General features: G+C 51.5%; 1 protein-coding gene across 2 annotated transcripts in view; it reads left to right on the top strand.

Moving 5' to 3' along the window:
- Window positions 1-25,992, top strand: part of BSN (bassoon presynaptic cytomatrix protein) — a 93,947-nt gene that overhangs the window by 52,732 nt on the left and 15,223 nt on the right. For both annotated transcript variants that reach the window (XM_032698997.1, XM_032698998.1), the window contains exon 4: window positions 25,179-25,745. In XM_032698997.1, the coding sequence (XP_032554888.1) occupies window positions 25,179-25,745 (567 nt within the window). The remainder of the gene's footprint in view (window positions 1-25,178; window positions 25,746-25,992) is intronic.

Raw genomic sequence — 25,992 nt, forward strand, 5'->3', positions numbered from 1 at the left:
GGTGAGACAGTGTTAGGCTGTTGCTTCTGTGTTTTTGCTATGTGGATAGGCAACCAGCAGGACATGGCAGTCCTAGCTGGACAGAGAGTCAGCATTACAAGAGGCTACTGGTCCAACCTCTGGGCTGCTCTCAGCAGAGCAGGGGGGTGTGGAAGATGTTGCTGCCTGATGATCGCTGTTATGAAATGGGGGGAAGAAAATGGAGAGTGAAATCCAGAAAGCAGTGAAGGCTGTTGCCCCTATCTGTAGCCCCCTAAAACTTCTGATTTCCCTGGAAAAAGATGCATTATTATTTACCCATGGCATTTTCATCCCCATCCCACTCCTGATCTAAAGATGGATTTGGAGGCTCTGTGTCCCTGCCGTCCCCTCCCACCTCTGCAGCTGCCTGGGGAGGTATCCAAGGAGCTGCCTCCTCACCAGTGCTCCATTCAGTCAAGCACACTCAAACCTACCAAAAGAGAAAATATTAAAAGTGACTTGCACTTGCACTAAAGGTGACTTGCACTTCCCTTGTGTTCTCTGCACTGCTGTGGACCGATGCTCATCCAGGTGAAGGTTGCCCCAAGAATATCCCACCTGTGAGCAGCTGGGTAGTGCCTCTGAGCCCAGAGCTTCCACGGGATCCACCAGCAAGGCTGGCTTTGCTCTGGCCGTGAGTCTTGGTGGGGAGGGTCAGAAGGTGCTGGTGATGACTGGGAGCCTCAAGCACGTGAAGAGTTCAGGGACAAGGACAGCATTTTGGCAGCACATCCTAGGAGAAATGTGTCATCTGTGGTGGTCTATGGCATTGGAAGCTGTAGGTGACCAGCAGAGGAAACCCAAAAGCATGCCTGACCTCCACTTCCTTTGCTTGCTCACCATGATATGCATTACCCAGCTTTAAATAAGTTGTTTATGTGAAATACCAGGAGTACAGGTGCCAGCTTCCTCCCACCTCATCACACCTCCTCCAGGAGCTGGCTCCTGGGAGCAGTACCATGAGCTATTCCCAAGCCAGGGCTGACGCTTTGGGACTCTCCCAAATTCCCTACAGCCTCAGCCTTGTGCCATGCAGGCAGGGAAGAGGTTTTTGTTGCAGGAAGACCAAGTGCTTGGCTGTTTTGCCGGGGATTTAGGAAATCATGCCTGTTTGTGGCAGAGTCTGCTAAGGGAACAAGTAATCTGGCAAGAGCTGGCTTGCAGTGTGATTGCCCTGTGCTGGCACAGTGCTCTCCCAGTAACCCCAGTTGACCCCAATTGACTCCAGGGGTTTTGTATTAAGGAACAAATGAACTATGCATGTTGTGTTACTAAATAAACATGGCAGGATGCCCCTTTGCCTAATTAACCAGCCTGAAACAGGAGCAGTGACCAGTTTCATTGGAGAGCGCTGCTGATGTCCAGGTGCCAGGCTGTGACCTCCAATGGGTACCTGACCCTCAGGAGGATCTTCTTACAGATTTGTGGTGCTCACCACACCACATCCAGATCCTAAACCTGCTTTTTTTTCTCGTTTTCCCTGTGCATTGTAAAAAAAGATCTCTTTTTTATAACACTTGTGTTGTCATGGGCAGTGCTACTGCATCGCCCTGTCTGGTCTCACCCATTACTGCTGTTGGGTTCCCTATTACGTGTATTATATGCATGTATAATATAGTATATGCTTATCACATGGGGAGGCACTGGAACAGGCTGCCCAGAGGAGCTGCGGATACCCCGTCCCTGGAAGTGTTCAAGGCCAGGTTGGATGGACCCTGAGCAACCTGGTCTAGCAGAAGGTGTCCCTGGCCATGGCAGGCGGATGGACCCAGATGGTCGTGAGGGTCCCTTCCAACCCAAACCATTCTGTGATTTTATGACTGTCCTGGTTGTGGTATCACAAAATGCAGGAGCAGCGTTCGCTTGTGGCCATCATGGGACATGTTCCCGTTTTGCTGCTCCCCTTGCACCTGCAGCCAGGTACAAACCAACCTGTTTGGATGGATTTCTTACAGCTTGTGAATCACCCTATCAGATACTTTCCAGAAAGCTCTGGTCCTCTCTTTTCATCATGCTCCAAGACCTCACACTGTGTAAAATTGGTCCCTGAGCAGAACTGCTCCCCAGGGTGGGACCCTGCACTGCTCGGGTTTGAGATGCTGATGCTGAGGATGGGGCTGACCTGCCCTACTTGTAGAAGCTGCCTTGGCAGCTCCTACACTCGGCTGCAGGGAGGAATGCCTAGGAAAAGGGGCTTCAGTGACATGGAAAAAGCTCCATGAGATCAGCCTTTGTGCAGAACAGGGTGTCGCTGCCGCCAGCCAGAAGATGGGTTAGAGAAGGAGGGCTGAGGAAAGGTTTTGTGCCAAAATTATTTTGGTGTCAGCACATAGATTTCGTGGAAGAGCTAAAAAGAGAACAGGGAGGAGTGTCGGGCTCCTGCCTCACCTGCCCTTGCTGCAGGTGGGAGCTGGCAGCCATGAGCCCACGTTCTACTCCCAGTGTGCTGTGCCTCCCTGCCCCCTTCCCAAGGGTCCCTGCTCTCTCTGGGAATGTAATTAGCTCCCAGCCAAAGAGGATTACCTGGGTTAAGAGAGAGCCTCCAGCTCAGCACTGTCCTGAGATGGCAATCCCAGCCCCAGTCTGGCGTCTGGGGCCATTCCCCCCTCCTTCCAGGGGGAAAAGCAGGATATAGGTACCTCAAGAAGAACCTGCCTTTTGCACAGGTAGTGTCCATGGTGGGGATCTGGCAGCTCCCTGCTCTGGGGAGCCCAATGTCCTTCCTCCATGCAATGCCCTGAAACACTTCTCAAAGAGCCCCCTACCTGTGTGGGGGGACGGGGAGCGTGACAGGCAAGAGACAGGCACCTAAAGTTTGCAAACACCATTTTTCCATAGGAATCCAGGTCCTGTTACTGACCTGTTATCCCTTCTGGGCTCAGGGGGCTGCAGGACACCAGTGGACACACTCTGTGGCCCCTGATGAAGCAGGGAGCTGCTGGTGTCAGTCACTCCTTTGAGGCTGTTTTCCCTGAAATTGGGTGTCCTGCTTGGCAGGGTCCCCAGGGCTCAGATAGGCACTGGCATGGCCCAGTCCTCTCTCCAGGGACAGGAGGAGGAGCGAGGTGACACACTTGAAGGGTGGGCAGGGGGTTAGACCCCAGAGTTTCCTGCAGGAGGAGGAGGTGGGCAGATATGCAGGCCACAGAGTGCAGCAATTGCTAGGCTTCTCCTTTATTTTTGTGTAGAAATGATTTTAAACAATACCCCAGCCCCAGGGGTATAAATATTTGGGTCAGTCACATAAACTTAAGTCAAACCAAGAGCTCTGCCTACTACAGCGTGAGACGAAGGCGGCTTCGATGGCATGAGCCCTCAAATCCCGTTAGGGGTTGGTAATTAACAGCTCACTGTGACTCAGGAGTTTCCGTGCTGCTAAACCTGCTGTAATTAAGCTGGCTCCTGCTGCTGGGCTGGGCAACATGAGGCTCTCCACTGGCTCCTCCTGCAGACACAGGGCTGGAGTGGGGTCGGGTGTCAGTGTAACCCAATGGACCAGTCTGAGTTAAGAGCGGGGTCCCTTCTGATGATGATGGATGTGCAGCATTCATGGCTGGTCCACCCATGCAATCCATGTTTCTGTGCCAGACCCCACTGCTGCTTTTTCTGCAGAACCCTGATAGGTGTTAGCTCCATGCCTGCTGCAGGCTCTTGTCTTCTGCAGGTTGTCTTTGGAGGTTCTAGGACTGTTCCACACACTGGGCTTTGCCTTGCTGAGCCTGCTCTCAGCTTCTGGCCACTTTAAAATTATGTTAAGAACCGCTGTTCCTTTCTTTAATCAGTAAAAAAGCCCAGAGCTCCAGGTTCCTTTCCTCCTTCAACTGCAATTATATTATTAAGGGACAAATGTCAGCCCTGCATGAACCCTGCTGATTGATGATGCTCTGGCTGCAGCCGCTGCCCACTCTGCAGATTGTTTTCAATGGTTCATAAAACCAAACTATATTTTCAGGGGGGTGACAGTGGCTGAGCGAGGTAAGGGATTTCTGCCTTCTAAATGAAGATATATTTGAAGTGAACGATACTTCCCTGATGCCAGGCTGGTTTTCCAGAGCACATTTGCTGTGCCCTAGGACTTGGAGCTGCTGCCTGTTGTATTGCTGTGCTCCTGGGCTATCAAGCTGCCGGGGCCAGCAGTGCCAAGGTGTCTCTGGAGCTGTCTTGCTGGGTATGTCAAGATCAAAGCCTGAGTGCTCACCATGGCTCAGGCAGTCCAAAGATTTGGGTTTATAACAGGGAGCCCTTTGGCATTAGGGGGTCAGTATTGCTTCTGAGCCAGCCCATGGTGCAGACGTGATACCTGAGTCTTCATCACAGATGTCCTTCAGCAGCCTGTAAGAGCTCTTGGAGCCACCACCTCACTGCGGGTTCTGCTTTAATTGATGGTGAAACTTCATCTGTGCGGTATTGATCATGGTGTTTCCTAGAAAGTGACAAGGAAAAAGTTAGGGAAGTACTTTCTGCCCATATAACATGGATAGATCTTCCTGGCAGCTCCTCTCCGCTGCTAAGCTTTGATTGCTTTCCCCAGCAAGTGCTTATTTTTGGTAGGTGTTGCAGATCTCCTTCTCAGGGGTGATGGTATTCTATCTGTGAAGCTTCTATGGCGCAGACTCATCCTTCAGAAAGTTGCTCAAGCCGTCCTCGAGCAGACAAGAGAGGGACTGTGACCTTGCAGCAGGGACGTGGACACAGACGTATGGGGCTGTCACTGCCAGGGGATTGGATATTCCCTCCAGTCGAGTGCCATGAATATTAAAATTCACCTACCTGGGAAGGGCCTGAGTAACTTTCCATCACCCAACTGAGGTTTCACAGTTTGGAGCCGCTCCGGGAAAGGCTGAGAGAAGATCAATAACTGCCCTAACGCACCTCATTAGGGACTCTCTTGACCTTGAGAAGCTTTAAGAAGAGTTACTGTTGTGCATATGAAAGGTTGAAGGCAGCAAAAATAGGCAGAGTGGAAGCACAGAGAGGAAGCAGGACGAGCTAAAGCTGCCGTAGTGTTTTATGGATATCAGAAAAGGTTTCATGTGTATGTGCTGGAGAGAAAAAAAACCACAACAGTTCATTCACAAAATTCAGGTGTACCTGTTTTTAGCACAGGGTTTTCTGCCTTTCCTTTTCGAGTCAGCTGCTGTGCTGGTGTGGCAACCCTGGAGCCCCGTGCCTCAAGGAGCCTTGTGCCTCTCCAATGCTTTGGGCAGTGTCAGGAATATCCACTGCAAGACCAACTCAGAGACGTCCTTGTAGCTCCTCAGATGAACTCCTCTTGCAGGGAGCTGGTGCAGACCTCAGCAGACACCTCAGACACACAGCTGGCATGGGGGCAAAGCCAGGGATTCCCATGGCATCCTCCTAAAGGTGTACCAGATGCAGCAAAGAGCAGGAGATGCTGGAGGAAGGCAGGGGAGGAGGAGTGCAATGGTCCAAGGGAGGTCTCAGTGGGGTGAAGACAACCTGGACATTTGTTCCCGCTCCTGCTGTATCTTGCATTGAATGATCAGTGGCTGAACAAGCTCAGAACCAGTCCCCAGTCCAGTATCAGCAGATTATCACCAACTCTGCACTGGGAGAGTCAGTGGTGGGATCACAGGGATCTGGATCACATGTGGATCATGTCAGTGATGGGATGGCTCTTTGGGGTCCGGTAGGACGTGGTAGCACTGACCCCTGAATCCAGGCTGCTTAGTAGAGTGTGTGGCCTCCTGTATCCTAGACCCGTCCCTTGCCCACAGCAGGAGCTGCTGGTGGAGATGGAGAATGTCTGCCTTGGTGGGCACTGCTCCTACAAAAAGTCTGTGCAGGAGGTCGGGTTGGAGGGGACCTCTGGACCAGAGTGCTCCAAGGAGCACTGTGGGGGGCTGATAGTCCCTGGGCAGGTACCAGCAGCAAACAGCAAGGCTGGTGGGACCACCTAAATCTGTCTTGGTCTAAAGCTACAGTGGGCAGAGAGAGAAATAGTGGGAGATGGCGAGAGAATTTGCCTGTTCAGCTCCTGGGAGCAGGCACAGCTTATCCTGATGTGCTCACAGGCCATTATACAACCTGTATCTTTCTTCTTTCTATTTTTTTTTGTAACATGCCATGTTAGTGCTTTATTTGGGAACACGTTGGGACACTTAATCGAGCGTTTAATTGGCTTTGTAACAGTGGATTTCTGAGAGGGCTGAAGGAGGAGGCAGCTTTAGGGCCAGGCTGCAGTGGAGATGCTTGGTTTTCCAGCTGTGATGGGAGCACCTCAGACTGAGTTTTCTGGTGTTGATCCACCTTGCAAAGCACCGTGGTTTCTCCTAGTGAGCTCAGTGGTGTTTTGCAGTTGCATCTCACAGTATTCAGGATCTGTAAAGTTCCGTGGAACAGAATAAGAGAGAGGAGAGTGGCTGCCAGTGGTGAAGCGTGTGGGCATGCTGGGAAAAGCTAGTGGGGATGCTGATGATGGGATGTGACTGTTGGGGATGGGTTTTGCTAGCCCAGGCCAGGCTCTTGTGTTGAGTCCCTCCTTCCCACATCCAAACTCTGTTGGTAAAGTCCATGAGCAGGACAAGCCCGTGTGGGCAGTGCAGCCGTGGGGTGCACTGGAGGGATGTTGGTGCCATACTGCTGAAGGAATTCAAAGCCTTCATCACCATGTGTGTGCTAGTGAAGGCTATGTCCTCCTCCGAGGAGCAGTACTGAGTAGTTCAGCCTTCAGCCCTTACTGTGTGCTGGGATACCCTTTTTACCCAACTATGCATGTGCTGGGTGAGCCATGTGAGGTGAGGACTAAGATCCCATCTCCCAAGAAGTACATTGGGTGTTGGAGAAAACGCTCCTGGGCAAGGGAAGAAATGACATTTCTTTCTGTGGAAAGAAGTGGCATTATCAGTGTGGTTACAAGTGGCTGCCTGGGAGGTGGCCAGCTGGGTGTTCCTATTCCTCCTCCATTAAATCATTGAATCAGCATAGAATCCAAGAACGGTTTATGGGGGAAGGGACCTTAAAGCTCATCTAGTTCCAATCCCCATGCCATGGGCAGGGATGCCACCCACTAGACTAGGCTGCTGGTGGGGCTTTGCTGGAGGGACACAGCCTGACCCTATCAGGGTGGTGGCACTGCCAGGAGGTGCAGGATGGGGAGCTGAGCCATCACCATAATCCCTCTCCTCTACTCTCCCTGCTCTGCAGCACAAACTCTGCTCTACTGTGAAACAAAACCTTCCTCCCCAGTGGAGAGGGAAGCCTTGTATAATTAATGCTGTCGGGGCAATCAGGGTTCTGCAGTGCCGCAGTGCCCGGGACTCACCCGAGTTCCAGTGCAGCATTCCCTCCACACAGCCATCCTCTGGGCAGCGAGGAACAAGCAGTGTGAACCAGGGCACTTCAGCCTCTCAGTTAAAAACATAAAACCCCACAGCATGTTAAAAGGCAGAAAGCTGAATGGACTGGGAGGGTGCACCAAGGAGCTGGCTGCTCCTTCCTCCTCCTCCTGGCCTGGTTACTGGGCTGATGAGCTGGGGAAGGTGGATGGCACCAGCCTGAAGCAAAAATAAACACCAAAGTGAAACAGAAAATGAAAGCAAGCTCGTTCTTTGAAGCACACCGAGGCTCTGAGCCCAGGAAGGTCTCTGAATGGATATTTTGAGCGACGTTTCATTCTTACATTATCCAGACTGGGTTTCAGTCTCAGTGGTGGATTTGTTAGCGTGGCCTGTGGCCACTTCACAGCCACCTCTCCAATGATTTTTCTGTCACAGGGGTCAGGGACTGAGTGGTTAAAGGCCTTTTTGGTTGACATTTGCTGCTTAACTTGAGAGGGAAATGTTTCGTAGGGACACTTTGCAGAAGCCAGGTGCCCATGTGGCCCCCCAGGGCAGGTGCCCACTGGCAAAAACAGATGCTAGAAACTGGTTTATTTTTATCATTTATTCATAATTATTTTCTGCTCTCCCAAAGGAAATTCTTGGGATGGCTCCTGGGGACCTGCATCCTGTTGTATGGAGGAGTTGGGTACCAAACTTTTACAGGCACTTTGACCTCCAGGGGGTTCATCTGCCTCTTCTCTGCTTAAAAGCCTTCGCACGGGGACAGGTCCCTTGACCTTGTGGACCCTGGCTTCCTACACCTGTGCTTTCTCCACAGAGCAGAAAAGAGAATGACATATCCCTCTGTTTTCCACTCCCCATTTGTTTTCCAGCCCTCACTGAACCTCAGTTCAGGGCAGATCATCATCCCTGCCATTTAAACCAAAACAGGTTCGTTTTCCTACATGTCCCTATTTTTTATGCCTAACAGCAGGTGCTCCATTGGGCAGAGAAAGCCATGCTGCAGATCCCTTAGTGCTGAGATTATATTTATAATATAATAAGATTCCTTATAAACCCTAATGCTTCCATGGTCTCATTTTTCACGTAAGGCTGTAAACCAGCTCCTTTCCAGCAATCTGGAGTGTAGGAGGGATTAGCCAGGAGGTGCCATTATTAACATAAGTGATTGTAATTGTAAGCCAGGGCATTAACAGAGGTGCTCGTGCTTGATCCTGCAATGATTGCACTCTTTTCCATCTTCGATTTTTATCCCGTTCCTGCTCCAGTGAGCGAGTGGAAAGGCTTGTCCAGAGCTTGGGCTTCCGCTTTTCCTTCCCTCGTGTGTTCACCCTGCAATATTTAGAAGGCACAGGCAATATTTAGAAGCCCCCAGGGCATAAAACGCTCCAGCAAATGTTCAACAGATCCTTGGGAAAATGGGGAATTTTTAGGAAATGTCCCTTGAGAAGCTGACAGAGCTGAGGAGGGTGCCAGGTGCCAGTCTGGGGAGGTGCCTCCTGGGGCTTGCCTGCTTCCTAAGGACAAATACAAACTGTGTTTCTGTCTACTGTGAGGGTGGTGAGGCCCTGGCACAGGTTGCCCAGAGAAACTGTGACTACCCCATCCCTGGAAGTGTTCAGGGCCCGGCTGATTGGGGCTTGTGAAAGTGTCCCTTCCACAAGGGTTTGGAATAAGATGATCTTGAGGGTCCCTTCCAACCCAAACCAGTCTGTGATTCTCTGACCTCCCAGCACAGGCACAGAGGGAAGGCCAGTACCTTTCCCTGTCCTGTGCCCCCTGCGTGTCTACTCGGGGCCAATGGCATCAGCATGGTTGCTCTGCCACCCAATTAATTTTAATTTAAAATCCCCCAAATTTTAAAGGCAGTCCTGGCTGGGCATAAGAAGCTGGATAAGAAATGGGTCACAAAGTTTAAAGAGGAAGAGTAGCCACGGCTTTGCTGTACCCTCAGGAGACTGAGCGGGAGCTCATGTGCCTGCCCTCTGGGAAAAGGACATCCAAAATTATTTATGACTTTGTACTTTGCCAAGAGTTTCTAAATATGCTGTTAGAAATGGCACCTAGAGAAGTGAGATCTCTTAGAAAGTACGCAAATTGAGCTGTTACAAGTAAGCAGCCCATTAGCAGGAATGCTGGCACCTTCTCTCTGGGGAAAAAAAAATCCCGGTTTTGGATTGTTAAATGCTTGTTTGCAAACTGAGCGGGGGTTGTTTCATAGTCCTGGTGCAGTCACAGCCAAACACAGGTGCCTTTCTTTCCCCTATGAGCAGTGGGGAACTGGAGTCCCAGGCAAGGGCGATGCCAGGGGCCCAGGATTTAAATGTCCCCCCAGCCTGGGAGTATCAGCTTGGGAAGATCAGCCAAGGGAGCCTCCTGTACTGACAGAAGGGAATAGCAAAGTTTTTCTTAAAAATTGCTTAAATTGTTTGTGTGGCAGAAATGAAATTTGCTGGTGGGGGGCAGAGGTGTAGCCCAGTGCTGGATTCACTGCCCAGCTGAAATGCTTTTCTCTTCTGAGGCTGTTCCTAGAGCTGATATTTAAAGCTGTTCAGGAGCTCCTGGAAACGATTCCCCGACAAAGCAAATCGTTTCAGCTAATTAAGAACCTGATGTGAAAGCCCCAGGTAATACTTTGCAACTTAAACAACTTTCTGGGGCGTTTGGAAGAGAAGCAATTTTAAAGGAGCAGCTGCTGGCATTATGTTTTGTGTGTTGGAGGGCAAGGTGGAGGCACACGGATCTGGGGGGATGCAGCTGTGGTTACTGTGATCCTTTATCCTGCTGGTCACAGTGCACATGGAACCAGGTGAAGGGGAAAGAAGGAATGCTGGAATGTCATGGCTCTTGTCCCGTGAGAATGGAGTCTCCGAGCATCCCAGTAGCTGCACTGGTGGGGTACAGCCTCTGGGGTGCAAGGAGGCTGTGCTGGGAGGTGGCACAGTGCTAAACCATGTTCCCAACATACCCTGCAGTCCCAGCTCAGTGCTAGACTGGTCCCTGCGTGCTTCTGTCCTGATCCCCACTTGTGCAGAGGCTTAGAGAGGAGGAAAAACCAGGGTGCTCTGCAGAGCATCCCCTGTGTTTCAGGCAGGGAAGATCCAGCCCTGAGAGATGTTCAGGCTCAGCCATGCAGAAATCCATGGTGACACCAGGGAAGGGAACAGTCCCAGCTCCCCCCAACCCCTCGAGCAGGAGGCGGTGGAGCCCAGGCTCCCTCTCGCCAGGGCTGGAAGCTTCTGCGAGGGCTCTGCCTCCTTTGCTGAGGATTATTTCAGTCCTGTTTCTGCCTCACTGAGGCCATGCTGAGCCAATGCCAGCTGTCCCTGTCCGTGCCAAGCAGTATTTGGGAAGCAGGGCAGGCTTTTCCCTGTCTCTGCTCTCCGTGGCTGTAGGTCCCCCACAAGCAAACCCTTGAGCTGCCTCAAAGCTCATCCTGGCTACAACCACCAAAACCCCTCCAGACCTCCTCAGCAGAGCATGGGGCTTTATTTCCAAAGCCTTTTCTTCACTGCTGCTTTGCCTCCTCATCTTCCCACTGCCATCTGCTCTGCCTGCTAAAATAAGGCAGCGTGCGGTGGGTGAGCTGTGCTGTGCTCAGGGAGCCCCGTGCTGCCCTGCCCAGGCTGCTCAGCACACAGTGACCCTCCACTGGGCATGTTGTGGCCTCAGGGAACAGGAGGGAAGGGTTTGTGTCCCCCCCACACACACTTTCAGGTTTATCTCTCCACGCTGATGAAGAGAGTGGTACCCACCAGGGTGATGCTGTGCAAGGGACTTGGCTTCTCATCCTGGAGATGCTCATCCCCCACCTGGGGCAGATGGTGACTTGCTGAGACTGGCTTCCCAAATTTTAGACTGTTAAGTGAAATAAACCCTGCGTTAGGAGACCCTAAGTCTGTGGAGAACAGCCTAAGTCCTTCATGCCTCTCTGATCCCTTGACACTCTCTCCTGTGCTCTCCTTATGGAGGAGTCACTGTAAGGAAACGCACACGGGACCACCTCTACCACCCTTTTCCCTGCAATGATGAAAAGTCTTGAAGGCAATTTTTCTGGGAGCCCCTTTGCACCCCACAAAACGGATACCCAGGGCTGGATGGGATGGGAGTCACTCCATGCCCTGCCCTGTGGCAGAGCATGGTCCTGCCTTGGCTTTTGGCACTTCTCACAACACAAAACCAAGAAGAAAGGTGAGGCTGGGATGTGGGGAGAAGATGTTTTGCACAGTTAGCACAGAGACCTCATTGTAATGGGATACTGGAAGAGAGAGTACAACAAAATGCTGCAACCCAGAGGGAGGATTTGGGGGAAATGCAGACACCTTTGGGAGTGATAAGAGGGCTTTTTTAATTTAGAGATCTGCTTTGGGATCTTCAGGTGGGATCTCTGAATGCTTTGTGTTTTCCCATGCCACAGCTAGAAGTCTTTGGCCATTGTTTGTGCTGTGACTGGGAGATAAGTAGCAGCCTGTGAGCTCTGACATGAGGGGCTTTTTTAGGGCTTTTTTCTGTTAGAATATTTTTAATTGTTTGGAGTTTAAAGAGCACCTGGTTCTCAAGCCTGTTGAAGCAGTAAGCGTTGATTGACTCAGAGAACAAATATTCTCAAAAAACCCACCCTAGTTTGGCAAAGAAATGAGATATTTGGTTTGGGAATAACCCCAGAAAGCATGGATGTGGGTGTGAGAACAAGACCTGCGCTGTGGTTTGCCAATTGGCTCTGCAGGTGTGGGCTCTGTTCTGAGCCAGGGCAATGTCCAGGCTCTGGAGCTGGACCCTTGGGATCCACATGGCCAAGTGCTGGCTCAGGTGAGGGAGCTGTGGCATCAGATCCCACTGGCTGCCAGGAATGAACACCCGCGCTCGGGTCTGCGAAGGAGCTGTCAAATTCCCATCTTTACATAATTTCCTGATTTACTCCAAGCTGTTAAGCATGACCAACAGTCATCTGCTTGCTGGGAGCAAATAGGACATGAGGAGAAGAGGAGCAAACTAGAGCTAGGCAGCAGTATTTTTAACAAATCTGGGTTTTTCTTCAGGCTGGAAGTCAGGGGAGTGTTGCCAGCCTTCAGAGGAACAGGTTTCTGCAGTGGTCTTGAACAGCTCTTAAAGTGGAGCTTCTTAAATTACTTAGAGGGTTTATATGAGGTGGTTCCTCCTGTGGCTTCAGGAGCTAGGAGGTCCCACAGGCATCTGTCTGTAGAAAGGGCAGCCAGGGAAGGAAATGCCTTCACAGATTATTTTAAACTGAGTAAACATGTGATTCATGTGATGTTCTAAATTCTTTTTAAAGCAACCGTTTTATGTGGACTTCACCATTTCACTTCATTTTGGCTTCTTAGCTTCATTCTTGCTGCATTTACTCTTGAGATGGAAAATCTCAGCTCTTCCACCCTAGTTCCTACCTCCCGGCTCTGGAGAGACCCAGCACTGTTGGTGGGAACATCCATCCCAGGTCAGGATCACCATCAAATCACTGCTTGGCAGCTAGGGGGCCATCAGCTATTTTTAACAGAAGTTTAAGTTGAAATAAGGTGGTTTTGAAAAGAATCTGAAGTTTTAAAATAATTCTGGAAGATGATGAAAATTATATTGGCCCCTCCAAGACACATTTATCCCTCTACAGGCAGTTCATGATGCCTGACCCCATCAAAATGCCAAAAATCTGGGCCGTAAGGAGTCCGGAATCACTCAAAATGAGGGCGGACAGTGAGGATGGGGGATGCTTTCCCAATGAGGATGGCTGGGAACTGGACCCAGGCAGGTGGGAGATGCTGACTGAGCCACTCCCTCTCTGCTGTGGGCAGCAGGCCAGGGGATAGAAGAGGCTGTGCAAGGCACGAGCTTGGAAAGATGCTGTGCTGTGTGTAATTTGGGGAGTAAAATGGCTCATCCGTCTCCGTTGTAACAACTCATGTTTCTAGGACGTTTCCCAGCCTTTTACTGTAATAGTTTATTGACCCGCTCAGCAGCATGAAAGATTACGAGAGTTAATTTTTCAAGCTTATCACTTGATTTATTCCATAAAGGTAGTTCATTTAATTAAAATATTTCTGCTGCTAGAATCAGGATTCGCAATCTTGAAGCCTGGAGCAGGGTGTGTGGGCTTTTTTGAAGCAGCAGTCATTTGATGCAGTCAAACAGCATTGCCCACAGAAACCAAAGCATCCAATTCCCCAGGAATGAATGTGTTTCAGGGCAAATATCATGGATGCAGATGTCTGCTCTCAGTGGTGCATCTCTTTGCCGTGAAAGGACCATGGAAAGGGGGATTTCGTGCATCTCAGCAGTAGAGCCCTGAGTACCCTCAGCCATCTCCACGTGGGGTTTTCAGTCTCTGCCAACATAGGGTTGTCTCTTGGGAAAATATAAGTTTGGAAAGCATTATGTGACTGCACAGGTATCGCAGGATGTCTGTCTGTGACGTCCTCAGCTTCCAAGCTGTACCACTGGTGTCTCCCCAACATACTTTGAAAATGGTCCATCATGATTGTGAAGTAGGTTCAAATCCCCTTTGCTGCTGCTGGACTGGTTTGGGGTGAGGGAATGAGGGACTGAGCGGCTCATAGTGGGGAGGAAGCTGAAGCTCCCAGAGATGCGCATTTTCTTCTGGTTTGGAAATGAGAGGCTGATAGACACTTGGGGCTCTCTGCAATTTAAAAGAGAGCAATCAGACAGCTTGAATCTGCTTTTATCAGATGCAGCAAATTACTAGTTGGATGGCTGGGTATTTTAGTCAACACTAGTGCCTATGAAAAAAGAAGGGTTTGGTTAAATAAGACTCCTCTGATAAACTTAGCTTTTCTTGGATTTTCTTCTGTTCTGTTGGAAAAACACATAGAATAGTGGATTTGTTTTCTGCAGAGTTGGCCAGGTTTCCCTTAGCAGGCATTATTTTGCTGCAAACTTGAAATCTTCTGCACGCAGGTTCAAATGGTTCCTGAGGAGACACAGTTACTGCGTCAAACGTGTGCGTGAAATAGCAGAGTGGCCACGAGGAGCACCTTGTACCTACACCAGCCCTGCTCCAGTGGGAACTGGGGTCCGTGGTGACCAGGTGCAGGCTCTGCTGGGCCCCTCTGTACCTCTCCTGGGCGTTATTGTGGGGTTATTATCATGCAGCTGGCGTTCAGAGGTGCTCCTGCTGCTGCTAACCTTGGCTGAGAAACACATCCCGATAATGGGGGCTGTTCAAGATAAGGCTGGCTGGCAGGCTGATAAATCTCGTTAGGGAGTACTGGATCACCGAGTAAATTACAATGCACGGCCGGATCGATTCAGACAAAAATGAACAATATATTACTTCTTTATCAGTCAGGGAGAATGGACTCCTGGCTCTGTGCTGGTGGGTTTGGGTGCTGGATGCGGAGCTGTGGTGGATGGTAGTGATGGAGGTGGCTGAGAAGATGCAGCTTCTCAGTGGGTGCTGGCAGTGCAGGAGTGGGAATCTGGCAGGGTCCTCGGGGAGGGTGCTCTTGGAGGAACTGGTCTGTGTGTGGGTGAGAAGGGACAGGGAGCCTGGACAAGAGGAAGGAGCCACGTTCCTCTGTGCTACATGGTTAGATGATGGTCAACACAGCCTGGTCTGTAATGACTGTAAACGATCCAGACAGCTCTATAAACATCACGTTGGAGCAAAATGGGAAAATTGGAGCTTGGCATCCTTGGGACAGCCATAGCTAATCTGTGAAAACCGGACCAAACCCTCTGCTGCTTTAATACCGTTGGCTGGATTTTATTGTGAACAGAAAATCTTCTTAATTCTTCATCCATTTGGATCCAGTCTCTTGGAACTGAGCTGATAGTTAATTTAGCTCTTTTTCTGAGATGAAACAGAGAGGAATAGTAAGGCTCAGTGAAAAGGAAAATGGAAAGTGCTTTCAGCATCAGACTTGCTCTCTTGTTCCTCCTATTTTTCTTACTCTTTGTGATTTTCCTTTTTCTTAAATACTCAGTGCGTGCTCACATATCTCCTCCCACCATGACACCTTCAGGTGCCCAGCCTGGATATGTGATTTCACCCACTTCTTTGGGAAGATACTCACTGCAGGAGGGGACATTGGTTAGTGGTCAAGGTAGTAGCAGAAGGTGTGTGGTGATGGCCAGGAAAAACAGGAGCACATCCAGACTGGAAGTAGCAAAAGAGATAAATGAGTGTCAAAGCTGCTGCCCAGTGGTGGCAACTGGGTGAAATCAAGGGTAAAATCTGAAATCTGTGAAATCTGGACCAAAGTGCTGAGGGGTGACCAGGTGCAGGTGGGGGTGGCCCATAGTAACACACAGGATGAGGAGGTTGGGGGTTGGCCTCCACGTCTCACCTCCTCACCATCCTGAGGCAAACCCGCTCTCATTCATCTCCACCACCATAGCCCTGCTGGGAGCTGGCATCTCTGCTTCCCGTTCCCGATGGCAGCTGGTTTATTGCTGGATGTGTGCATTAGTGCAGGAGTGTGGCAGCAACACTGCTGCTCAGCAGACCATTCCCAGGGCGATGGATGCTCACCCGCAGCCCTGGGCATTGGTCCCGTGGCTTTTAGACAAGCCAAAAGCATCAAAGTGCTCTCTTCAATATCCTACTGATTTTTGAAAATGTTTTTTTTTTTTTTTTAATCTAATGAACTGGAAGGAAATATGTTGAGTGGGGAGGGATGTCTATATATATTCTGCAAAAACACCGGTTTCCAAATTTTGGACAGCTGTGTACCCTTTTTTAGCAGCCCCTTCACACAGCCCACACAGCACCCAGGCTCTCGCCATCGGCTCGTTTGGAAATACGCTTCCTTGATTGCAAAATAGTTTAAATCCTTTGACTTAGAAACATTCTTGCCATTCAAAAAGGATTATTTTTCTTTTAAAGCTTCAAAAATACAGAAGGTTCTTCCTGTCACAGCAGCTGCCCTAATTTTGGAGGTGGTGGAAGATGGACAGGGACAAGAGGGGGGAGCCTGGCTCATGGCTACGGCCGCGCAGGGATGCAGGTGATGAGATGCTCCCAAGGTGGGAGCTGCTGAGAGCTGCTGGCTGTGGGGCCTTCAGTTGAGTGCCAGAGCTGGGGATGAAGGGGTTTATTCTGGGGTCCCAGCCAGACAATCTAAACTGGTTGTCCGACTGGCCCCTTGGCATTTGAGTCAGTCAAGGTGAGCTTCTTTCCCAGCTCTGTGGAATAAAATTATTGGGGTCCAACAGTGAAATATCGATATCGAAAAGTAACGTCAACTTGACTAACACCGTAATTCCTGATAACGTGGAAGAGTTGGTGGCTTTTTCCTCTAGCCTCTGTCAAGCCAAATTTGGGAAGGACCCTTTCTGGGAGCCCTGGGACAGCTCAGGAGACAGCAGAGCAGGATACCTGTCCACTGGTCAGCACCCCAAAAAGCTCATCTGTTTGCTGCAGATTCAGACAGTGAACCTGGAGAGGGGTCTGGAGCACAAGTCCTGTGAGGAGCGACTGAGGGAGCTCGGAAGGCTCAACCTGGAGAAAAGGAGGCTCAGGGGGAAACCTCTCTCTCTCTCCAACTACCTGAAAGAAGGTTGTAGCCGGGTGGAGTTTGGTCTCTTTTCCCACGTAACAAGTGATAAGATAGTGGAAGCAGCCTCAAGTTGTGCCAGTGGAGGTTTACATTGGATATTAAGAAAAATTTCTTCACTGAAAGAGTTGTCAAGCAGTGGAACAGGCTTCCCAGGCGGAGTCACCATACCTGGAGGTATTTAAAAGACATACATGTGGCACTTAGGGACATGGTTTAATAGTGGGCTTTGCAGTGTTGGGGACTTGATTATCTTAGAGCTGTTTTCCAACCTAAACAACTCCATAATTCTATGATTCCGCCTCCACTTCTGCCACAGGACGGGCTGCCTGGGATGGCAATGCCCTGACCCAAAGTTACAGCTACTGGGGTTTGCAGCTGGGCAAGAAGCTGCAGGTGGTCCAGGCTGGCCATGGTGGTGCCTCTCCTCTGGCCACAGAGGCTCACGCCACTTTCCCCTTCACCGGCCCGGCCATCGGCTGCTGCAGTGGAATAAGCTGGACTTGGCAAGAGCACAGCTATTCCTCGAAGGCGAGTGGAGGGGAGCGTTGCTATTACTCATCAGTCAAAGACTTTCAGCTGGAATAATCCTCTGCTGGTTATGCAGAGTATTGAACCACAGGGTGGGAGGCTGTGAGCCCCACGGGAGCCACTTCACTGACCCTCGGTGCATCCCTGCCACAGGCAGGGGCAGGGAAGGGACATAATCCCCAAGAGAGGCACAGAACAGGACTGCCATAGCCACTTCAGCACCTGGCTGTTTTCTGGCTCCCCATCTCTACTCTGCCTTCCCCTCTCCATGGCACCAGTAAAGGGGATGGATGGTGGGGGAGACACGCTGCTCCTGCTCCAGGTGCCCTCCGGATAGATCTGGGGAGGGCACATTGGTGCGATACACACCATCTCCCCTGTGGCTACTATGGAGCCGGGGCTGGAAGATGCCCCTGCTCATATCCTTCCCTTCCCTCCCTGCACACTGACAGCAGCCCCAGTGATCAGCCATCGTGTGCAGCTTCTTCTGTGTCTTTTTTCCACCTGAGAGAGGTCCCAGCACAGAGAAGGCAGAGGGATGGAGTGGAGCAGATGGGAGACAGAAAACAAGCCCTGCGAGGCAGAGCTCATCCCAGTGAGCTCATTAGCCTGCGCTGCTTTTAATCACATTATTGGTGTGAAGGCCAACGATACATCACACACATCTAAAATAGAGCTGGGGAGGGACCATCAGCTCCATCAGCCCGAGAGAGGCCACGAGAACAGATAAGAATAGGCTGTTGCTGGAAAACACATCACTGGGTTGCTTAGTCAACTGCTAAATTTAGCTAGCAAGGGATTGAAATAACTGTGGTCTCTTTCAGTGGGGCTGATCTGCAAGCCCAGGTTGCACTAATACTTGCCTAGTTGATGGTAATGAAGTCAATTAGTGTGGAGGAGTTGGCAGCCAAGGAGACTTGGCTGTGGAAGGTGTGTGTGGTTCCCTCTCTGCCTTTCCCTGCAGATGGACCTGAGACCTTGTGGCTTTACAGTGGAGCAGCACTGGCTCCGTGGGCGAGGGAGCCGGGAAAGGGGAAAGATGTGTGGGGAGCCCAGGGAGCCTACCAGCCCCCCTAACTCTCCTGGCCTGGCAGACTGGGCCTGTATGTGGCCAGCTGGGCTTCAGAAACACAACCTGCTCTGCTGACCAGCACTTGGGAGTTGTGCTTAGTGCTCCTTTTTTATTTATAGGTTTTATATACATATATATATATATATATATGTATATACACACAAATGCTATGTTTCAGAAGCAGCACACATATGCCTGTGGTTAGCAAGCACACATGCAGACAGCTCTACATCTAGCTTGAGTGAGATTTTGAGGTGTTTTTAGAGGAAAAAATGCACAATCAGGACAACAGAATACCCCGTGCTTTCTGCCCTGTCCTGGAGGTGGCTGTCCCGTGGTGGTGTGGGACATACAACCCCACGCTATCCCCAGGGCTGCCCCCGCCAGCCTGCTGCCCCCAGTCCCCCTTGGTCTCAATGCCCTCCTGGTGCTGGGGTGCTTGAATCCCCTCTGGTCTGTTCCCACAAGCATTTCCTGTGTGTGCTCCATCTCTCCTCCTGATCTCTGGTGTTCTGCCTGCACGGTTTTGTTTCCTTGCCCTCCTTTCAAATCCCATCACTGCCTCAGCCTCCTAGGAGAGATAAGGGCTGGGGTGGAGGTAAAACCAGGCCTGTGGTTGTCGGCCGATGGCACACAACGTTCAAAACACCCTTTGTGATCGTGCCCTGGTTGGACCATGATGTGCATCCTCCCCTCTATAGGTGAGCGTCCCCAAGAAGAGCCTTTGGCACAGGTCAGCACACTCCCCCTTGCCTCCCAAAACTGTGGCAGCTCGGTCAAAGGCATTTGGCAGAGGTGTGGGGAGGGGATTTGGAGGGATTTAGGAGCTGGGACAATGGGCTGAATCCAAGGAGGAGCAAGCATCAACCAGTGCTCAGGCAGCAGCATCCGAAATGAATGAGCACCAGGGTTTGCCCAGGGAGGCTGCTGGCAGAGAGAGCATCTTGGCCGAGAGGAAGGAATGGCACAGGAGCACTGAGAAGGTGGGGAACCTGCCAGCCAGACCCCCGGCACTGCCTGAGGTGGGTCTGAAACAGCCCTGGCAGCCAGTGATCAAGCATGACTCAGTCCCTTTCCTCTAACACTGTGCTAAAAACTGTCCACAGCACGGACAGAGCTGCAGTGTTCTTAGAACAAGGATGCAGAGTGCTTGGGAAATGGGATCACACAGTGAGATGCCCCCATTTCTGCTGTGAGAGTGTGTGTGGAAGGTGTCTGGATGTCAAGAGCCCTCCTAAATGGGAGCTTTCCTGCAAGCAGGGCCAAGAGGAGTGCTTGGGAAGTGATTTTATGAGGTTCTTGTTAATTTGGATCTTGATTCAGATACCAGAAGTGTTTTCCATATTTTCCAGGCACCCATCTGTCACAGTGATGAGCCCTGCACAGTACTTGTCAGCAAATAAATGAAATATTCTGGTGAGATTCACTGCATTTAATGCTGGGAGATGAGATCTGACTTGCGAGATACTTATACCTCATGCTGCTTATCTTATTTTGTACAGATTTTTGTCCCAGTATTTTAATAGATACTGTTTTGATTGTGTAAAATAATACTGTAGAGCAAAAATAGCTGGGCAGAGTCCTAGGGGTGATATTGTCGGGAGCTATTTGCGCCAGGATGAAGATCATGGCTGAGCATCTCCCAGGCACTGGAGAGGTTGCAGTGAGAGTGTAGGGGGTGATGGGGATGGTGGGACTGGTAGCCAGGAGCTAACTGGGGAAGCTGGGAAGCCTCTGGCATCACTGGCTCCCACCAAATCTCTCAGACCTCCAAGTCACTGAAGAGAGGATTCATGTGCAACTGTGATGCTGAAGCTCTCTGGCTCCATCGTTAAAAACCCAGCAGCGCTGGGGCATTCAGCGTTTAATTAACTTGCCAAGTGGTAACGTTGACCAGAATTATGCAGGAAGACTTCTATTTTAGTTAATTACAGTTTTGTTGTAGCCCATTAGTAAATTAAAACAATTGCAGGGTAAGACCCAGCAGAGGTTGGCGAGTGCGGCTGGGGCCACCTGCCAGCCGATTCCAGAGCTCCAGGGCGGCTGGGTGCACCCCCATCCTTGCAGCCCCTCGATGCACACCAATCCCACGTATTGCCCACCTTCCCTCACCCCCTGGGAGGGAGCCTGGGGAGCAACTGGCACGGCAATTGCTGCCCCTTGAGCAGCCTGCAGGAATTGCAGACTTATTCAGCATCCCCCAATACCACTTTCACGGTGCACAGTTAAAAACTGGGATGGTCGTTACCACTTGAATATGATGCCTTGAAGGAAGCCACATGCCCTCAGTCCCTCATGCCTTGCACCTGGGGCTCTGTCCTGTCTCTTGTGACCACACCACCACCACTTCTCTCTCCAGAAACCCACTTTTTCCATAACTCCTCTGCAAATCCCAGTGGTTTTGAGGTGAGGAAGGCAAGGAGCCTGAGGCCTGTAAGCTGATAACCAGCTGGGCTAGGCAGCCCCCAGCACCCTCACCCCCCTGCTTTCAGCTGGCTGTTTTCCAGTGTGCCCTACCATGCCAGCGCCTCTTCACTTCAGATGGCATCTCAGGTGTTCTTTGGTTTCATCTCTCTAATTATTGATGCTCTCCTCTGCCCGGAGCCCACTCTGCACCCTGGCAGTGTTGCCCATCTTCCCTGTGTGCCACAGCCTTCCTCAGCTCCCCATCGCCTGCACTCCATGTAGTTAACCCCCCATGCCCACCCCCATGGTGGTCCTGAGGCAGCAAACCTCAGTGCCAGGCAAGCCCCCATCCCAATCCTGATCAGGGCCAAGGTTTCCAGCATCCTTAAATGTGGAGACTCAGACAGGCACCACTGTGCTTTTGCCATAAGCTCCTTAACCGCTTTCCACCTCTTCGAGGGGCACCCTGACTTCCTGGATATCCAAGGGTTTGGACATGCAAAGCACTAAATACAGCCTAATTATTATTATCTTCGTGGGATCTGGTTAATCTCGATGGGGATTTACAAGCTGTTAGCAAACCAGACGGTCCTCCAATGTTTGCATGTTTCTCAGGGGCAGCTTAATCCCCTTGGCCGTGTTCACTGGGAAATGCCCGAGGCCAAGTTATAAGGAGGAGGGAGCTGCTTCAGAGCCCATCCTCCTGAGAGGGAGCAGAGGTGCTGTGGGATAACCAAATACCGAGCTGATAACGCTGCAGGACCACAGGAGAGGGATGGATCATTTGTCACCAGCAGAGCGTGGGGGGCTGGCACGGGGCTGGGAGGTGCCTCAGCTTCAGCATCCTTATGGAGCCCCTAGGTTTTACCACCCAGATGCAGGACAGGTGTCAGTGCTGGGGTTGATGGGGCTGCAGAGGTCTCTTAAGGATGGAATGAAGAGTTCTAAATGGTTTGCCAGAGGCATTCCCTCAGGCACGGACAGCTTTGTTTGCCTGCACCTTCCCGCAGCTGCCACAGGCAGGATTTCTCACTCCCTGGCGTGCGTGTGGAGCCGGGCAGCTCACAGCTGCTGCTGCTGGAGCGTTCACTGCAGCCAGCGCGGGACGCGATGGCAAACGCCGCGCTGGCTGCTGCAGCACGGTCTGTGCTCACACACGGCTCCACGCGGCACTGGCTGTGACAGGGACGGGGCTCTCCCACAGCTTGGCAAAATTCACTGGTTTTCTGCCATCCAAGGCTGTAACCGTGCAGCGATTTTCCCACAGGGGTTCAGACTGAAGCGCAGCGTGCTGGACTGTCAGCAAGGTCTCCCAGGAAGACCCCAGAGGTGCTGAAAGAAAAACCAGGAAGGGAAAATGCAAACTCCATATACGCCAGCCTCTTGTTTTGGATGTTTCCAGGCTTGGCCAGCACCTCTCATGGCTGGCAAAGGCCAAGGACCCCCTCCACCTGCCCTTTCCCTGGTTCAGTCTCCACGCTGTACCTGTGCCTTCCTGCTTGCTTTGAAAGATGAGGAGCATTTCAGAGTGAAGCTCCACAATCTTTTTGGCAGGGCTATTTTTATCAGAGATAGTTCCCTTATCCACTTCCCAGTGCGTCCCATGAAGAGTGAAGCTGTCACATCTGTGAGAGCAGGATGGCAGGGTGAGCTGCTCAAACTGGGGCAGCTGCCAAGAGGAATGGCTGCGGAGCCACAGCTGGGAGGAACCTGAGGGAGAAGGCTCAGAGCAACCTGCAGAGCCATTACATCACAGAATCATAGGATGGTTTGGGTTGGAAGGGACCTTCATGATCATCTCGTTCCAACCAAGGGGCAAAATGGGCATGTCATGGGCAGGGACGCCTTCCCCTAGAACAGGTTGCTCAAAGCCCCATCCAGCCTAGCCATGAACACTTCCAGGGATGGAGCAGCCCCATGAAAGGGATCAATACTGTGCTTTCCTAGTTTTGGAGGCTTTGCCTAAGCCTCCTGCTGATGAGATTACACCAGCAGTGACTTCTGCCTCTTCATGGACACAAGAGCCACCTCCTCAGGTGGGACCTGATTGGCACTCAGCATCCACAGTTGGTACTTGGTGGCCACTGATGGTCTTTCATGGTCTTCCTGGGCCTGAATTTTGCCCTGGAGGGGCAAAAGCAGCCATGCCCATCCCACATCCAGAGGTCTGCCAGCCAGCATGGTCTGGCAGGCTGACACATCAGGAGCATGGGCAGTGCCCTGGATGAGGCAGGCTGGGTAGTTCAAGGCAAGCTGATCTCCTCCAGCTCCTGCAGGACCATGCTGGGAGCTGGTACGATGGCATGGTAGAGATGGATGGGCAGGAGCTGAGCTGAGCTCTACCCTGGCACATCCAGCCCGTCCCCTCTGCATCACATCCCTCTCCTCACTGCCTGCATCGGGGAGGGAGCTCTGGTGAAATAAAATGGGATCCCTGAAAGAAAAATGAAAGGTCGCGTATTTCCATGAGGCAGGGTTTCAATTTGTGTCACACAATCACATTTCCTTCTGCAGTCTGGAATAATTACACAGTGGAGCAGGGCGAGCAGATCTGATTCAGAGGCACGGGGACAAGAACGAGTTCTGAAATAAAAGAAGACAAATGCAATCATTAAGATACAATAGGCTGCACTTACCCCTTAATTAGACTTTCTCTTTGATTAAGCAGTAATTAAATATTACCGTGCTGAAAGGGATTTTTTTAATGGCCCTCCGAAGCCCTAATGTATTCTTAAGATGTTTGTGTGAAGAGCAGGGGCTGCAGGGGGGAGCTGGGGATGGGAGGATATTTTACGTCTGCCCCATCCCCACAGGAGCAGCCCTCCCACCCCTCTGCTCTCCAGAGGGCGTGGGCTGGTGGCTGCTCCTGGGTGGGATTGCTGCAGGAGTGAAGTGTCCATGGGGAAGCCTGCTCTTCCTGGCCACCCTCAGCATCTCATCATAACCTGGGCAAGGCTATCACAGTGCTGCTGTCCTGTAGGTATGGGAGTTAATGTCGTAGAATAGAAACACGGACTTGTTTAGGTTGGAAAAGACCCCTAAGATCTTGGAGTCCAACCATTACCCCAGCACTACCAAGCCCATTCAGTTCTGTCCCTAAGCACCACATCTAAATGTCTTTTAAATCTTTCAGGGAAGGTGACTCCACCACTTCCCTGGGCAGCCTGTTCCAGTGCTTGACAACCTTTTCAGCGAAGAAATTTTTCCTAACATCAAATCTAAACCTCTTCTGGCACAACCTGAGGTTGTTTCCTCGATGTCGTTTTGGTGAATCTCATTTTCTACAGGCAGACCGTGGCCTCTGTGGCCCCAGGGAATACAGCTGGCTCACAGCCCTGGCCCCAGGCTGGTCCAGCTGAAGACCAAGACCACCTCTCTGACAGTGTGACAGCTCCTCGGGGCCTGTCCCTCTGAGGTTGGCCACCCCAAGCTTTGGGAGCCATGGATCAGCAAAGGAGAAGTCTGGGAAAAGGACCTGGAGCATATTTGTGCTGTTAGCAGCAAAACCAGAAAGACTTAAGATGCTGAAACATCTAAAGGGAAGGAAATGTCAGGCCCCTATTCCTGGACATTCCTGGGTGGGTAAAAATAGTCCCTGGGCGACCCAGGGGGGGAAAGTGCTTCTGATCTCTTAATGCAGAGCCCCTGCCGTAGCCCTGCGGGCTCTCTGCCACTCACAGCCCCGCTTGCCTCTGCTTTTTCCAGGCCATAAAATGACAGCTCTTGCTGAGAATTTCACTAGATGAGATTGGCTTGTTCTTTTCCTGCACAGCGTGTACTTTGGGTAGTATCTTCGGGAAATTTTGGCGTACTTGTGTACCCAGTATTTTTGTTAACCTAGAAAAAAAGATCCTTAAGCGTTATGATTATGCTATTAAACCTTTATTGTATCAAAGAAAACAAATTGGAGCAAGAGAGGAGCTGTATGGAGCTGAGAAGTGTTAAGCTACACTAGTAATCTGCCTTTAATTGTTTAATTTTGCTTAAAACCAAAAATACCGCAAGGCTGGAGAATGAAAGAGCTGGTGGTGCTGAGGGGTTGTGGGGCAGAGTGTGCAATCCCTGTGCTGTACCCATGGTCCCTCCAGCTGGACATCACTGAGTTCTGGACAGGGATAGGGGAGGGTTTAAGCTGGATGTGGATGGTTTGTAGGGTATGGCTACACCACTGTGCTCCCCCCCACAGCTGGTTATATGGTTTGGGTGGGCCGAGTCCTTTGCACCATGTGTCCCATCAGCAGAGCTCCTCGCTGAGATCCCCGCTTGGGGGGAAGCTCCCAGAGTCTGAGCAGTGTTTTTCCTTCCCGTCTTTTGCAGAAGAACGAATGGCTGTGCTTGAACTGCCAAACCCAACGGCTGCTCGAAGGCAGCCTCGGCGACCCTGCCCCAATGCCACTGCCTACCCCAAAGCCACCGTCCACTGGCTCCCCGCGGCACCAGCCACCCGCCACCGGCCAGCAGCAGAGAGCACCCACACCGGCACCCGCGCCCGCGCCCGCCGAGCCAGCAGCACCCCCTGAGCCACAGCCCTCGCCTGCCAAGAGCCTCCGGGCTGCCGAGCAGACCAGGACTCTGAGCCCTGTCCCAGCAGAGAAGAAGCCCCCAGCACCGGCAGAAAAAAAGCCCCCAGCACAGGCAGAAAAGAAGCCCCCGGCGCCGGCAGAAAAGAAGCCTCCGGTGGTGGCAGAAAAGAAGCCTCCAGTGGTGGCAGAAAAGAAGCCCCCAGCTCCAGCAGAGGACAAGCCGCCACCCAAAGCTGCCCCGGAGCCTTCTAGAGCCCCTGAGATCACCATTCCAAAGGGGAAGAGCGTGACCCCCAAACCGGAGGTGGAGAGCAAGGAGAGCCGGGCAGTGCCCGAGGCACCGCGGGCGAAGGAGCAGGAGGTGAGCTCTGAGGGTGCGTCCAGCTCCCAGCATCCCCAGAGACTGCATCCTGCCCCAGGCTGGCTTGGTGCTGAACCGTGCCTCTGGTGGCAGTTGTGCTCACAAGTGGGGAGAATTATTCCAAATTAGAACACAAACCATGTTGTCGAGGCCATTTGCCCCAGGAAATGGTCTTTTGGGGAATGGTGAGTTCCAAACACTGCTGTCTCAGCATTCCCAAATGCCTTAGGACCTTCACAGGCTTCAC

The sequence above is a fragment of the Chiroxiphia lanceolata genome, chromosome 11 (genome assembly GCF_009829145.1).
Source record: "Chiroxiphia lanceolata isolate bChiLan1 chromosome 11, bChiLan1.pri, whole genome shotgun sequence".
Lineage (NCBI taxonomy): Eukaryota > Metazoa > Chordata > Aves > Passeriformes > Pipridae > Chiroxiphia > Chiroxiphia lanceolata.